Source organism: Enhydra lutris, unplaced genomic scaffold, assembly GCF_002288905.1.
Source record: "Enhydra lutris kenyoni isolate GAN:26980312 unplaced genomic scaffold, ASM228890v2 scaffoldscaffold13, whole genome shotgun sequence".
NCBI classification, from domain to species: Eukaryota; Metazoa; Chordata; class Mammalia; order Carnivora; family Mustelidae; genus Enhydra; species Enhydra lutris.
This window is the reverse complement of record NW_019154097.1, coordinates 19211080-19225540: the sequence shown is the minus strand read 5'-3', so window position 1 is coordinate 19225540 and position 14461 is coordinate 19211080. Positions and strand designations below refer to the sequence as shown.

Here is a 14461-nt window from a genome sequence, read left to right as displayed (position 1 = left end):
ATAAAATTTGAAAAAAAAAATTAAATAAAATTAAAAAGAGCAGCTAATATTTATCAAGTGCGCCCTATGCTGGGTATGCTGCTACATACTTTACATAAGTTATCTGAATGAATTCTATGAGGTAGGTACCTATTATTCCCATTTTATAGAAGAGAGCACTCAATGCACAAAGGGGTTAAATAACTTGTCCAAGGTTACAGGAGCTAGCATTCAAACACAGCTTGACTTCAGAGCTAGGATCTTAATGAAACTAAAGGATCATACTTTGGTAACCAACATTCTTAGAGTTCAGTTATCTCACTCCCATAAACTGTAGAATTTTTCTTTTACTTTTTGAGAGAGCACCTGCATGCACAGAGGTGGGGGGGAGGGGCCAAGGGAGAGGGACAGAGAGAATTTCAAGCAAGCTCCATGCCCAGTGCAGAGCCCAACACGGGGCCTGATCTCAGGACCATTAGGACCCAAGCCAGACACTTAACCGACTGAGCCACCCAGGCACCCCAACTATAGAATTTTTCTAAAAGTATTTCATTATAGGGATGCCTGGATGGCTCAGTCAGGAAGGCATGCGACTCTTCATCTCCAGGTCATGAGTTTGAGCCCCACACTGGGTGTAAAGATTACTCAAAATAAACTTTAAAAAAAATTTCAATACAGTGCATCTTAAAACTATATGCATATGCATACACTTTAGTCTCATATAGACTATATGAATGGTAAAAGAATTTTTAGAAACTCCAAATTAAGAATATGTCATGGATGTGTACATGTGCTGTGTGTGTTCCTATGTACAGACACATACATACAACCTAAGAACAAAGAGCAATTTCCCCAAACAACCTATCTTTACTTCATTAATCTTTCTACCGATGATACAAAGAAGGCAAAGATGCTCAAAATCAGGAACTAAGTCAGAGTTATTTTCAACAAAGGTTTTGCAATGTCATAGGCTACCCTAATAAGGTATAAAACTAACAACAAAAGAAGCAGGTTCACAATAGGATACATCAAATGAAAACTCACCAATGATTTCTGAAGAAGAAAAAAAAAGCAAAAATTTTAATGAAACCTGATTTGCCTTGGATCATAAGAATCCTAAAGGTGACCCTAAAACTTAAGCATTTATAAGGAAAAAATGGGGAATATCTAATAGCTTCCAAGTGATTCTCCTGATTGCAGGCTGCACAAAACACACAATAAGAAGAGCCTTAAAATCAACCCAAGAGGGCTGGCCCAGTTGGTTAAGCATCTGCCTTCAGCTCAGGTCATGATCTCAGAATCCTGGGATGGAGCCCCCTATGCCAGGCTCCCTGCTCAGTGGGGAGTCTGTTTCTCCCTCCTTCCTCTGCCCCCTCCCCATGCTCGCTCTCTCTCCTCAAGTAAGTAAAATCTTAAAAACAAAAACAGAAACACAGATGTCCTTTCACATAAACATATAGAGTACATATCAGACTTAAAACATCAGCATTGCCTTTGACGCCTCCTCTGGAAAGAAAGCCTGTCTCACCTCTTTAGCACCTGTCAGTTGGGAGATTACTTCTGGTTCCAGCAAGCATAAAGAGCTGCTCTATACAGTCTAGGATGAAAAAACATGTTTTTTGGGGGCGCCTGGGTGGCTCAGTGGGTTAAAGCCTCTGCCTTTGGCTCGGGTCATGATCCCAGGGTCCTGGGATCGAGCCCTGCATTGGGCTCTCTGCTCAGCAGGGAACCTGCTTCCTCCTCTCTCTCTGCCTGCTTCTCTGCCTGCTTGTGATCTCTGTCTGTCAAATAAATAAATAAAATCTTTAAAAAAAAAAAAAAGAAAAGAAAAAACATTTTTTTTTTTTTTTTTAAATAGAAGCCTCACAAACAGCCAGGAGCCTGGGCACACTCTGAAATCCATTTTGCCTTAGTCATGAATAATGCAGTATCCTAGCAAGCGCTCCTGCCTCTCTCTCCATGATCTCACAAGTCATCCTACATTCAGATGCCAAATTAAACTTCTTAAACCTCATCGGCAACCCTATCACTCCACTGTTCCTATTTTCCCTCTGCTCTCCTGCTTCTAAAATTCTGAAGTGGCTCTGTACTGAATACAAGTTAAAATTCAAGCTCCTAAACTTGGCAGTCAAGATCTAGGGCTTAGTCATCCCCACAACAACTTCACACCTACCCAACATTCCACCCAATTCTTCAAGTTCAGTGGGAAATAAAAAGCCCATAATTTATCATATAAACACCATTATCAAATTCCTTGACAGTTCCACCAAACACATGGTATTTTTTACTATACCATAGCCTTCGTTGTTCCCTCTGCCAGGAATGCCTTGTCCAATTCTTCTTCTTGCTAATTCCAAAATCCCCTTGAGATCCTACTGGAATTGTTAATTTTTATTAGAAAGCCTCCTTTCCTGACCTCTAACCAGAACTACACAGTCCTCCTGATCTCTTTCAAAAGTATCCTGTACATAACTCATCATGTCATGTATTACAAGGAACAGGACTGCAAATTCAGTTTACTGTGCCATCAAGTCTAGGCCCCAATTAATACCAATGGTTCCAAGATGTCTAGTAAAACTTCTAAAATGAACATCTCAAAGCTACAGCAAAGATGATGGAGGTGAACTGATTTCTCGCATCAATCCTGGTGGTGTCCTCCACGTTCATGGTCATGCAATGTTCTGTTCAGAATGTCTATGTTGGAGGTGGGCAGAAGGTAATCATACTGTGCATTCATTAATTCATCAAATATTTACTGAATGTCTACAAGGACTACAATAAAATGAACAAAGCAGATACTATCTCTACCTTTAAGAAACTTTCATTCTAGCAAGAAAGACATTAACCAAGTTATAAAATAAACAGCTCAATTACAAGTGTTGTAAGTAACATGAAGGAGATGTAGAAACTACTAAATCCAGGGGTCAGTCCCCATTTTATAAGAACTACCAGCAACATTTGACACAATGAATCACTCCCCTTCTTCCTTGAAACATGTTCTTCAAGTGGCTTTCAGGGTATCATACTCCAATTTTCTTCCTACCTTACTCTGCTATATAGTTCTGCTTTTTCGCCCAATTAGTTTTTCTTCTTCTTCCAAATCTCTGAATGTCATAATGGCCAATAGTTCTTTCTCTTCCTATATACCATTTACATGTTGATAACCCACAAATTTCTATCTCCAGCCTGGACCTCTCTCCTGACACCCATACTTGCAAATCCAACTGTCTACTGACCATATCTACTTGGATGCACAAACACAATGCCCCCAAATTAATTCCTAACCCTGCTCCCTAGCCTGCCCCCTCTGCAGCTTTCCCTATTTATTGATTCCACCTTCAAAATACAGCAGAATCTGACCACTCTCCACTGCTTTTACTGCTATCACTCCGGTCACAGCTACCAAGATATACTGTCTAGGTAACTGCAACAGTTTCCAACCTCATCAATTTCCTGTTTCTCCCTTTGACCCTCAAGAATTTATACTGGCCCCTTCCTCTCCAACCCAGTGGGGACCAAGGTCCAGTGCAGAGAGTCTCTCCTCCTGGGGGAAATGGGCGTGGCCAAAAAGAGTCCTCCCCCTCACCCACACATTCCTAGGGAACCTGGTGCTCAACAGTTCCTAGACTACCTGATTTCTGGGTCCGGGGAGTTTCAAACATAGCAGAGCAGCTCCCCAATGGGATCTTCTTGAAGTCAGCCCCTGACACAAGGGTTTAAAAAAAAAACAACAAAAAAACAAATCTTTTTTTTTTTTTTTAAGATTTTATTTATTTATTTGACAGACAGAGATTACAAGTAGGTAGAGAGGCAGGCAGAGAGAGAGGAGGAAGTAGGCTCCCTGCTGGGCAGAAAGCCCGATGCAGGGCTCCATTCGGGGCTAGATCCCAGGACCCTGGGATCATGAGCTGAGCTGAAGGCAGAGGCTTTAACCCACTGAGCCACCCAGGTGCCCCAAATCTTTTTTTTTAAGTAGGCTCCACATCTAAGATGGGTCTTGAACTCAAAGCACCTGAAATTAAATTAAGAGAGTCTTGTGCTCTACTGAGTCAGCCAGGGACCCGTCCCCAACGTGCCTCCCCCACAATAATCTATTCTTAAGAGTATCCAGACAGATCCTTTAAATAAAGTACCATCACGTCCCTCCACTGCTGAAAACCTCGTCAAAGGGGTGCCTGGATGACTCCGTTGGTTAAGTACTCAATTCTTTCTTTCTTTCTTTTAAGATTTTTAAATTTATTTGACAAACAGAGACATAGTGAGAGAGGGAACATAAGCAGGGGGAATGGGAGAGGGAGAAGCAGGTTTCCCGCTGAGCAGGGAGCCAGATGCAGGGCTCGATCCCAGTGACCCCAGGGGAAGGCAGATGCTTAACAACTGAGCCACCCAGGCGCGCCTAAGTATCCAATTCTTGATTTGGGCTCAGGTATTGATCTCAGGATTGTGAGATCCAGCCCCATATCAGCTCCATTGCTGTGCATGGAATTTTCTTGAGATTCTCTCTTCCCTCTACTTCTGCCCCTACCTGCTCCTGCATAGGTGTGCACACTTTCTAAATAAATAAAATATTTAAAACAAAATCAAAACAAAACCCTGCAAAAGCTCCCCATTTCACTCTGAATAAAAACCCAAGTTTTGGCAAGAACCTAAAACATCTGCTCCCCATTTCCTTATGGGCATCATCTCATTTTCTACTCTTCTCCCCTAAGTCCAGCCACATTGGTCTTCTCCCTGCTCTTTGATCATGCCAAGCATGCTCACCTCTTTCCCTTGGCCTCCCTCTGCCTTCAATGCTTCCCTCAGATTCCCTATGACTAACACAGCACCAAGGGTAACTCCAGCACCCCCTTCAAGTCTATGCTTAAAAGTCATCTTCTTGGGGTGCCTGGGTGGCTCGGTGGGTTAAAGTCTCTGCCTTTGGCTCGGGTCATGATCCCAGGGTCCTGGGTTCGAGCCCCGCATCGGGCTCTCTGCTCCACAGGGAGCCTGCTTCCTCCTCTCTCTCTGCCTGCCTCTCTGCCTACTTGTGATCTCTGTCAAATAAAATAAATAAAATCTTAAAAACAAAAAAAAAGTCATCTTCTCAAAAAGGCCAAACCTTTCTACTCTATTTAAAATCGCAATCTAGGGGCGACTGGGTGGCTCAGTGGGTAAAAGCCTCTGCCTTCAGCTCAGGTCATGATCCCAGGGTCCTGGGATGGAGCCCTGCCTAGGGTTCTCTGCTCAGCAGGGAGCTTGCTTCCCCACACCCACCCCTCTCTGCCTGCCTCTCTGCCTACTTGTGATCTCTGTCTGTCAAATAAATAAATAAAATATTTTAATAAATAAATAAAGAGTAAACTCGAAGGATAAGATCTGCATCCCCCTCACCTTAGTACCCTTAATCCCCTGTACACAGGTTAGACACATAATAAATTACCTGTGTATGCACAATGAATAAATAGTACAGAGAACTGTGCCTGGCATATAAAAATGTTTGGAAGATGAATGAATAGAAAATGACAAGCAACATAACAGAGTACAAAAAAGGGAAAATACTATGTTAGGACTTCGTTATCTGGAAGAGCTCCCTTTCAGACTAACTTCCTTTCACTATCTACCAACAGCAGCAACGACTGAAGTGGGAGAGGAGGAGGTTGAGAATGGATGAGAAGGAAAGAAAGCTGAAGAAGAGAAGACACTGTAAACTGTGAGCTTTTAAAGTTTTTAACTGTGATCCATGATCAGTAACACTTTTTATTGACATGACTAAGAATACATAATACCTACCTATACACACACTCACAAATACAAATCTATCCTTTATATATGAAACAATATTGACAATCTGCAATGCCCCCTAATATTTTCTACCTTATTCCACTACAAATAAAACAACGAAATTCTGACTGCTACCTTCTAACTCAATTTCACAATCCACAAAATTGATTTCATGACTCACCAATGAATCTTGACATGCAGTTTGAAAAACACTACAGAAGCACTTTTTCACTTTCACCTTTTGCCCCACTGCAAAGAATATCATTCTCTAGAAAATCTTAAAGGAACTGTGTCTGCTACAGAAACATAAGGGAAAATGAAGAAGCAGTAAAACATGGTTCAGATCCCACAGTGGGCCAGGGAAGAAAGGAATCTCGGTCAAATAGCATTCGAAAGGAGTTTTAAAAAACTGATCCTTGGAGCCCTGAGAAGAAGAATAGTAACTACAAAGGTGGCTGCAATGGCTAAATTCTCCTGAAAGTTACATTAACAATATGCCCCCATGTTCCATACATTCTCACCCACAGCCTTCCTGTTCCCCCCCATCCCCTGGCATCAATACCTTGGGTCCTTGGCCCTTTCACTTCTGCTGGGAGTGGTAAAATCCCTTCACCCAGCAGACAGCAGAGGAGAACAAAGATAAGATAACCCTCAAATATCCCCAAGCTAGAACTCTGGGTTAGTTTTACAATGTTGTCTGTAGCAATTCAGTTCAAGAGTACCCCAGAGCTATAATACTTTGCAAAAATGCTGGATTAAATGTGTTTTCATGACCAACTCTTACCAACCTCATCATCCATTAGCTGAAAAGGCTAAAGAAGTATCCACAGTGCCCTGCACAATGTCTCCACATAATAACTGTCCAATAGGTATTTGTCGAGCAATAAAGGAATAAACAAAATAATTCCAGAAGGAAGAATAGGAATAAAAAATATAAAGGTCCTTTAGACAATAAAGAAACATGTTAAAAGACACGATGGGGAGAAACAGGAAAATCCAGAATGTTGGAAACTCTATAAATGACCTGGTTTTTCAAGAAATCAGCGGCAAGGAAAAAAAAATTAAAAGTGTTAATGACTATAAGTGAAAAATATATCACACAAATATAATGTGTGAAACTTTTTTATATCCTGATTTGAATAAACCAACCGCGGAGAAAGTATTTGAGACATATGGATAGAGCTGGAGAGTATAATGCTAAGCAAAATAAAGTCAGAGAAAGACAAACAGCATATGATCTCACTCATATGTGGAATTTAAGAAACAAAACAAATGAACAGAAGGAAAAAAAGAGACAAACCAAGAAACAGACTCTTATTTGATAGAGAATGAGAGTGAGAGCACAAGCAAGAGGAGTGGCAGAAGGAGAAGGGGAGGCAGAGGCAGACTCTCTGCTGATTTCCATCCCATGACCCAGATATCACCACCCAAGACAAAGGCAGACGCTTAACAGACTGAGCCAAGCAGGCGCCCAAGAAGCAGACTCTTTAGTAGAGAGAACAAACTAAGAGTTACTAAAGGGGAAGTGGTTAGAGGCACAGGTGAAAGGCATTAAGTGTACACTTATCCTGATGAGCACTAACGTAGAGAATTGTTTAGTCACTGCATTGTACATCTGAAATTAATATAGCAATGAATGTTAACTATACTGGAATTAAAATAAAAAATAAAAAAGGCAGGTAGTTGTTTATAAATTTAAAATCCAGAAGCACTTCTATACCCTAGCACCAAAGAGAAAATATAATTTTTTAAAAAACTACCATCTAGTATTGTGGCTGCCCCAACTTGAGACTTATTAGAATACTTTCCCTTCCCCAATCTTCCCATGCTTGTATAAGCCCTTCAGAATTCAATTACTTCCATATTTCGCCCTCCCCCAACCTCTAAGTTTTAAAAAGAGTTCAGGAGCGCCTGGGTGGTGCAGCTGGTTGAGTGTATGATTCTTGATTTGGGGTCAGGTCATGATCTCAGGGTCATGAGATCAAGCCCCAAGTCTCTCTCTCTACCTCTTCCTCAGCCCCGCAACTGCCCCTGCCCCACACTTATGCCTCTAGCGCGCTAACTCTCCCTTTCTCTCAAAAAATAAAGAAAAAAGAAAAAAAAGTTTGTTTCCCACCTCAACCTACCTACTCAAGATGTATCTCAAAGTGTCAAGGACAATAAATGAGACTCCGATCTGGATTTTTTTTTAATACATACCTGTTTTTGGCCATAATGCATTCACTGCAATTTCACCCTTAAATTCTTCTGCCATTCCAAGCACACACATAGACATACCATACTTAGCAATGGTATAAGCTGAAAGAAACCACAAAGAAAAGTGCTTAATTAAGAAACAACTCTGTGAGTATAAATAACCACTTTCTATGGCTACACTGCTAGTAAAACAAGAACAAAAAGTTACAGATTTGTTTAACCTAGTTAATTAAAACAGAACTTCTTTCAGCTTTGCCCTGTGGCTTTCTAATTACCTGTCTAAATTTTAGTGAATTATGTACAAAGAAGAAGTATCTGATGTAACTATTTTAAAGGAGGCACCTCTACATAAATCTTGTAATTTAATGCATACTCACCTCAAATTATTTGTTTGCTGTGAAAGGAAAAGTACTCCATAGTTTCAAACCAACTTTACTGAAGAATAAGTTATATTTAATAAAACACACCCACTGAGATGTGAGGGAGCTTTCTGGAACGATGGAAATCTGTATCTGGATTTGGGTATTGGTTATACAGGTGTATACATTTGTCAAAACTCTTTAAACTGAACCATTAAGATCTGTGCATTTTATTGAATGTAAATTATACTTCAGTGGTTTAAGTTACAGGTAAAAGTTTAAGAATCTAGTTTCGAAAGTACTATTGATTCTGCATAGACAAGTTAATGTTGAATGCTACGTAAAAATTGTGATTATATCACAGAAACACTGATTTAATGCAAAACAAATTAACCAAACAAACCAGCCACTCAACCTACCACCTACCACAGTGCTGTTTGAACCACATGGGATTTAGGTTCAGTGGTGGGCTGAGATTGAGGATATGAGCAATTTTACTCTTTTTCAAGTAAGGAATACAAGCTTTAGATCTGAAAGCAAAAGAAAACACATCAAGTTAATAGATTTCTAACAACCTCCCCACTTCTCAAAATTATTATATTTATTTTTAAAGATTTCATTTATTTGAGAGAACATGCACAAAAGCAGAGGGGCCAGAGGGAGAGAAAGAATCTCAAGCAGACTCCCGGCTGAGCACAGAGCCTGATGCAGGCGCTCAGTCTCCTAAGCCTGAGATCATGACCTGCGCCAAAATCAAGAGTTGGATGCTTAACCAACTGAGCCACCCAGGCATCCCTAAGATTGTATTTTAAAGTACTTCTACAAAGCAACTAAACCTGGTCAGCAATCTGTAGGCTACTTTTGTTTGTTTGTGTTTACTTTCCTAAAATGAAGGTAGGAAAAGCAGTAATTTTCACTTTTTTGAAACTTTACTTAATAGCCTGAAAAAATGATCTGCTTGATGAAAATAATCAAATCCTTGGCACATTAGCCTTAACTCCAACTGAAGCTGTCCTCAACTATATCCTTCCAATTCTCCTCCCACCAACACACACACACACACACACACACGCGCGCGCGCGCGCGCATGTGTTTATAGTTTTCAGCAAGTTAATGTCCTTGCCAGGCAGCATGGGCAGTACTATGGTAAAGAACATGGTGCTCGGGTCAGACAGAGTGGGGTTCAAATCCTTCTTCTTCCCCTTCATCAAGTGATCTCAGGCAAAATATATTCTAATTCTCAGTTTTCTCATTTGTTTAAGTGTTGGTAATACCTGCTACCATCTAGGACTGACCAAGGGATTAAAATGAGATGATAAATATTAAATACTTAGAACAGTACATATGTTAAACATGAAATAAACAACTGCTATTATTAGTATAATGTATACTGATTTATTTCATCTTAGTAGGTGTGGTATTCCTACTATGCTGGAACTGTAATTTAATAACACAACTCCCAATACATTCCCAAATTTAGTTTGCACCAATATGCAATGCAGTATACCTTCGAGATGAATATTTAGTTTTTATATTTTTTTAAAAACTATTCAAAATGGTAGGTAATTTATTTTTTTAAACTTAGGTTCAACATTTTTAATTTATTAATGATTAAGCTACACTGTGTTATTAAGCTGTAACATTGTGTAGCTTAAAATTATATAGCTTTTAGTTTTATTTCACATTCAGTAATTTCTAGGACTTTGAACTAGTTGATTCTTGTTTGTTTGTTTTTTTATTAACTAATGTACAACATTCTTATTACCATTTGCAATGTCTTTTCAGGTCTAGAAACCAAATATAATCAATATCACTAAAAGGTTTTATACACATTGTTTTGCCTTTCCAAAAGTGCTTCACTTTCATGGGAATGAGCTGGGGAGGGGAAAACACTATTACAGCTGATATTCATTAAACCAATGAAGCTAAAATCTCCACAGGAAAAACCAAATCTATTCCAGGCAATAAGACCATGACTACATTTTAAATCCAAGGAAAGAGCTCATTTCAATTACATTATAAACATGAACTTCTCCTTTGATCTTTTAGACAAAACCTTTCCATCTGCACTTTGCCTGACTGGACCTCACCATTACTAATCCTAAATCAGATGCATTTTTATGAGCAACATGCTCGATCTTATGTATTAAAGATAATTAGCACCACACTTAGACACTAATATCTTCAGCTTAATAAAATAGTTAAGCTTACTGAAAACCTACTGCATGCTAGGCACTGCACTTACTACCCTTCCATGAATTATTTTACTTAATTAGGCTCACAAGCTCAATAGGCATTTAAATAAACGAATAAAGTGAGCTGGGTGTAGGGGAAAAAAATTAACTGTTCAGAAATGCAACTGAACTTTATTATTCAATTTCTATAAGCATTTAACATGATACAAACACCTATAACACTGGAGGTTATATATTTAAAACTTAAAAATGCAAATTAAGGGTTTGCCTTCTATCTCATCTCTGCCACAGGGCCCTGGGTGCCAGGGATCAGGAAAGAGCTCTAGATCCTCGCTGAAACTTCCAAACAGGTCAGCTCTTTGGCCCTTGCACCCACTCTCTCCCAGATGATGCTTCTCAGGCTTGCCTGAGAAAATAATCTACGCTTTCCTTCCATGAATAAATAAGTGTCACTAAATAAAAAACAAAATAAAAATTAAAATGGAAATGTTTCATTATCAATTTTCGCTTTCATAATTTGTAATTTTCACAGAGGGCCAAAAACCTGACACCTGGTCCTTGGTCCAAAGAGCAACATCAAGTCTTTTCATTTGGCATTGCAATATGCCTTTAACTGGGAAAAATATTTAGTATTATTTAAAAAATAGCTGTTCCAGGGGCCCCTAGCTGGCTCAGTCAGTAGAGCATGAGACTCTTGATCTCAGGGTCGTGAGATGAAGTCCCACATTCAGCATGGAACCTACTTTTAAAAATAAAATAAATAAAACAAGATAAAGTAACAGCTGTCCCTAAATGCAGGAACTTTTAACAATGAATAGAATCTTTTAAAAAAGGCTTTTTATTTTAGAGTATCTCTTCCTGAGACATTTGTAGATCTGCTATTCCAATGTACTCATATTTAGTTTTTACTACATTAGTGCCCTATGGCTCATATGTTCCATCAGTAGTTCTCCAACTACACACGTAGTATTCATTGAGAAATGTACCTGAACAAAGTTAGTTCATTTTCTCACTGTTTGAAAATCAGGGCTTTTTTTGCTTTGTTTTGAACTGAACCTTCAAATATGTAACTGCAGGAATGTAGTTTAAGCCATCAGTTTCATTTTTGGAAAATGATCCTGGTACAGGAAAGGGGCCAGGTTGTCCTTGCCAAATGGGTTTTACAAGGAATGAGCAATGAGAATCAGACATTTGTGTTTAGTTAGTCATAATGTCGACTGATAAAGCTAAGTCTTTGATCCAATCTTTGTATGGAAATTGAGAATTCTCTCAGGGGTGGCAAAAAACAGCTGATTTCTTTTAAATTAAAACCAAAATCTTGGGGCACCTGGATGGGATACTCGGTTAAGTGTCTGCCTTCAGCTCAGGCCCCACTTCAGGCTCCCTGATCAGTGGGGAGTCTACTTCTCCCTCTCCCCCTGCTCATGCTCTCTCTCTCCCTCTCTCTCATACACACATATGCACACACACTCACTCACTCTCTCAAATAAATAAAATTTTCTAAAAAAACAAACAAAATCTCTTCAACAATACAACACAGCCACATAATCTTGTTACATAGCAGAGGATCATGTTTCTAGTCCACATTAGTAAAGCAGTTAACTGTGGTTCAAACCATGGAAGTGTGTTTAGTTCTTAAAATTTGTAACACAGTCCATTTTTAAATTTTTAAAGCAAGAGCAATTCCCAATGAACAATACGATGACCAAAATTATTTTCTACTAATGTAGAAATGGTTCCGTGAACCATTTCTACATTAGTTTAAAGTTTAAAGCTAACACTGACCATTCATGACAGCTTAAAGTTAACACTGACCATCGCAACAGCACTGTCTACAATTATGGTTACTACGATTTTGACAAATCTATATTAAACTTCCTAAGATGTCTCTCAATGCTTAACAAGTCATTTCCATGCTCATGTCACGGGTACCAGTCTAAAAGTTTTTTTTTTTTTTTTGATCATGTCAAAATTCTCTTGACACCTTAGGTAAATAAAACTTGGTCAGTAGAATGTTTATATCCGTGGCTTCATCATCTACAATCGAAACCGTCACGAATGATTTAATTTCTCACAAATCATGTCCTTTTAAGCCTTAATTCAACATGCTGAGAAACAGTATTCCTGCTTAGGTTTGTATTTTTAAATGCTTGTTTAAATGAATGTTTGTATTTAATCAAAATTCTTTCACGAAGTTACCATCTGTAAAAGGTTTTGAGGCCCAGATAATTTCTTCATGTAACACATGACTGCATCAAAGAGCAGCGCTGCTGGTTTTATTTGAAAATAAACACAAATCCTATTGAAGTGTTAGTCCTTTTTCTATGTTAAGTTTTTCACCACAATCTTTTCTGTATGTTTGCCATAGTTCTTACTATGGTTGGATTCACTGTGATCTCCATTCAATAGACTTTATATACTGAATTTATAGAAATATGCCCCATGTCTACAAAGAAGTAATTTCTCACTCATTTTACTTGAACATATGGCGCTCTTGGCATATGTCTCATCTTCCCACTTCAGACGAGACACATGGCTATGAGAAATATTTTACTTCCCTCTTTGAGAAAAACAGCAGGGCAAGCACACAAGATAAAAAGGGTAACTTTTTAGCCTGTCCTCAGTTTCAGGTCCCTAGGAGTCACACTGCAACGTAACAAAAGGCTAAAGTTAATGTCTCTAATGAGCCAGTCCACACCAGCCACTCTGCTATAGTGCCTAACTGTTGCCATGTGGGTATGCTGTGGCCAGACTTTCCAATGCTTCAAGAAAAGCTAGAAATCTGGAATTTTGTATAAATCTGATCTTTGTCATATACACAGCTAGGGCGCCTGGGTGGCTCAGTGGGTTAAAGCCTCTGCCTTCAGCTCGGGTCATGATCCCGGAGTCCTGGGATCGAGCCCCGCGTCGGGCTGTCTGCTCAGCAGGGAGCCTGCTTCCCTTCCTCTCTTTCTGCCTGCCTCTCTGCCTACTTATGATCTCTCTCTCCGTCAAATAAAAAAAAAAAAAATCATATACACAGCTAATAAAATTCTGAGCTAATAAAGGTGCTAATAAAAACAAATTGTTTTACTCTGTCAGAGCCCAGTTTTGCAGACCCAACAAAATATATCTCTAAGAGGAAAGTCCCAGATTAACAACAAATTTTACATTTAACCCTCACAACCAATCCTGTGACATACTTCATTGTCCCTATTTCACAAATGAGGAAAAAGAATCTGCAAGAAGTTAAGTTACTTGAAAAAAGTCATGAGATAGCACATACTTAAAGGAGTCTAACTCCAAAGCCCAAGGTCTTAATCAGTCCTAACCCATTTTATGTATAACTGTAAGGCAGGTACATGTAAGATACATGCAGGGACAAACAAGTTCTATGCTGATCTTTCCTTATGTCCACATGAAAAAATGATAGAACCTGAGGGTCAACAGATAAAAATGGACAAACAAGAGTGGATTGTCTGACCGATTCAGAACAGATCACAACTACATCTGGTTTCATTCTGTATCCTGTATTCACCCTGATATCTCCCAAGATAGCCTTAACCCTCTGTTACATTAAAATGTGATTCATAGGGGCGCCTGGGTGGCTCAGTGGGTTAAGCCTCTGCCTTCAGCTCACGTCATGATCTCAGTGTCCTGGGATCGAGTCCCGCATCGGGCTCTCTGCTTGGCGGGGAGCCTGCTTCCCCCCTCTCTCTCTGCCTGCCAATCTGCCTATTTGTGATCTCTCTCTCTCTCTCTGTCAAATAAATAAATAAAATCTTTAAAACAATGTGATTCATAGACAATTAAACTAATATAACAATTATGTTAACTATACTGGAATTAAAATTTAAAACTTAATAAAAATAGAAAAAAATGTGGTTCATAATGAGCTTCCTGTGATTTACATAACTGTAACCAGTGTTTTTCAGAGAAAGCAAAGACTACTGCTGATTTGAATACTCAGAAGAGTTGGCATGCATTCATGCA

The 14461-nt window shown here is 39.2% G+C and overlaps 1 protein-coding gene across 2 annotated transcripts in view; it reads right to left on the bottom strand.

Moving 5' to 3' along the window:
• LOC111145776 (hydroxysteroid dehydrogenase like 2) overlaps positions 1-14461 on the bottom strand; it is a 57943-nt gene that overhangs the window by 27674 nt on the left and 15808 nt on the right. Inside the window, exons 5-6 of one of the 2 annotated variants that reach the window (XM_022500974.1) lie at positions 8721-8824; positions 7939-8037 (exon numbers count right to left, since the gene is read on the bottom strand). In XM_022500974.1, the coding sequence (XP_022356682.1) occupies positions 7939-8037; positions 8721-8824 (203 nt within the window). The remainder of the gene's footprint in view (positions 1-7938; positions 8038-8720; positions 8825-14461) is intronic. The other variant, XM_022500975.1, reaches the window with a different exon arrangement.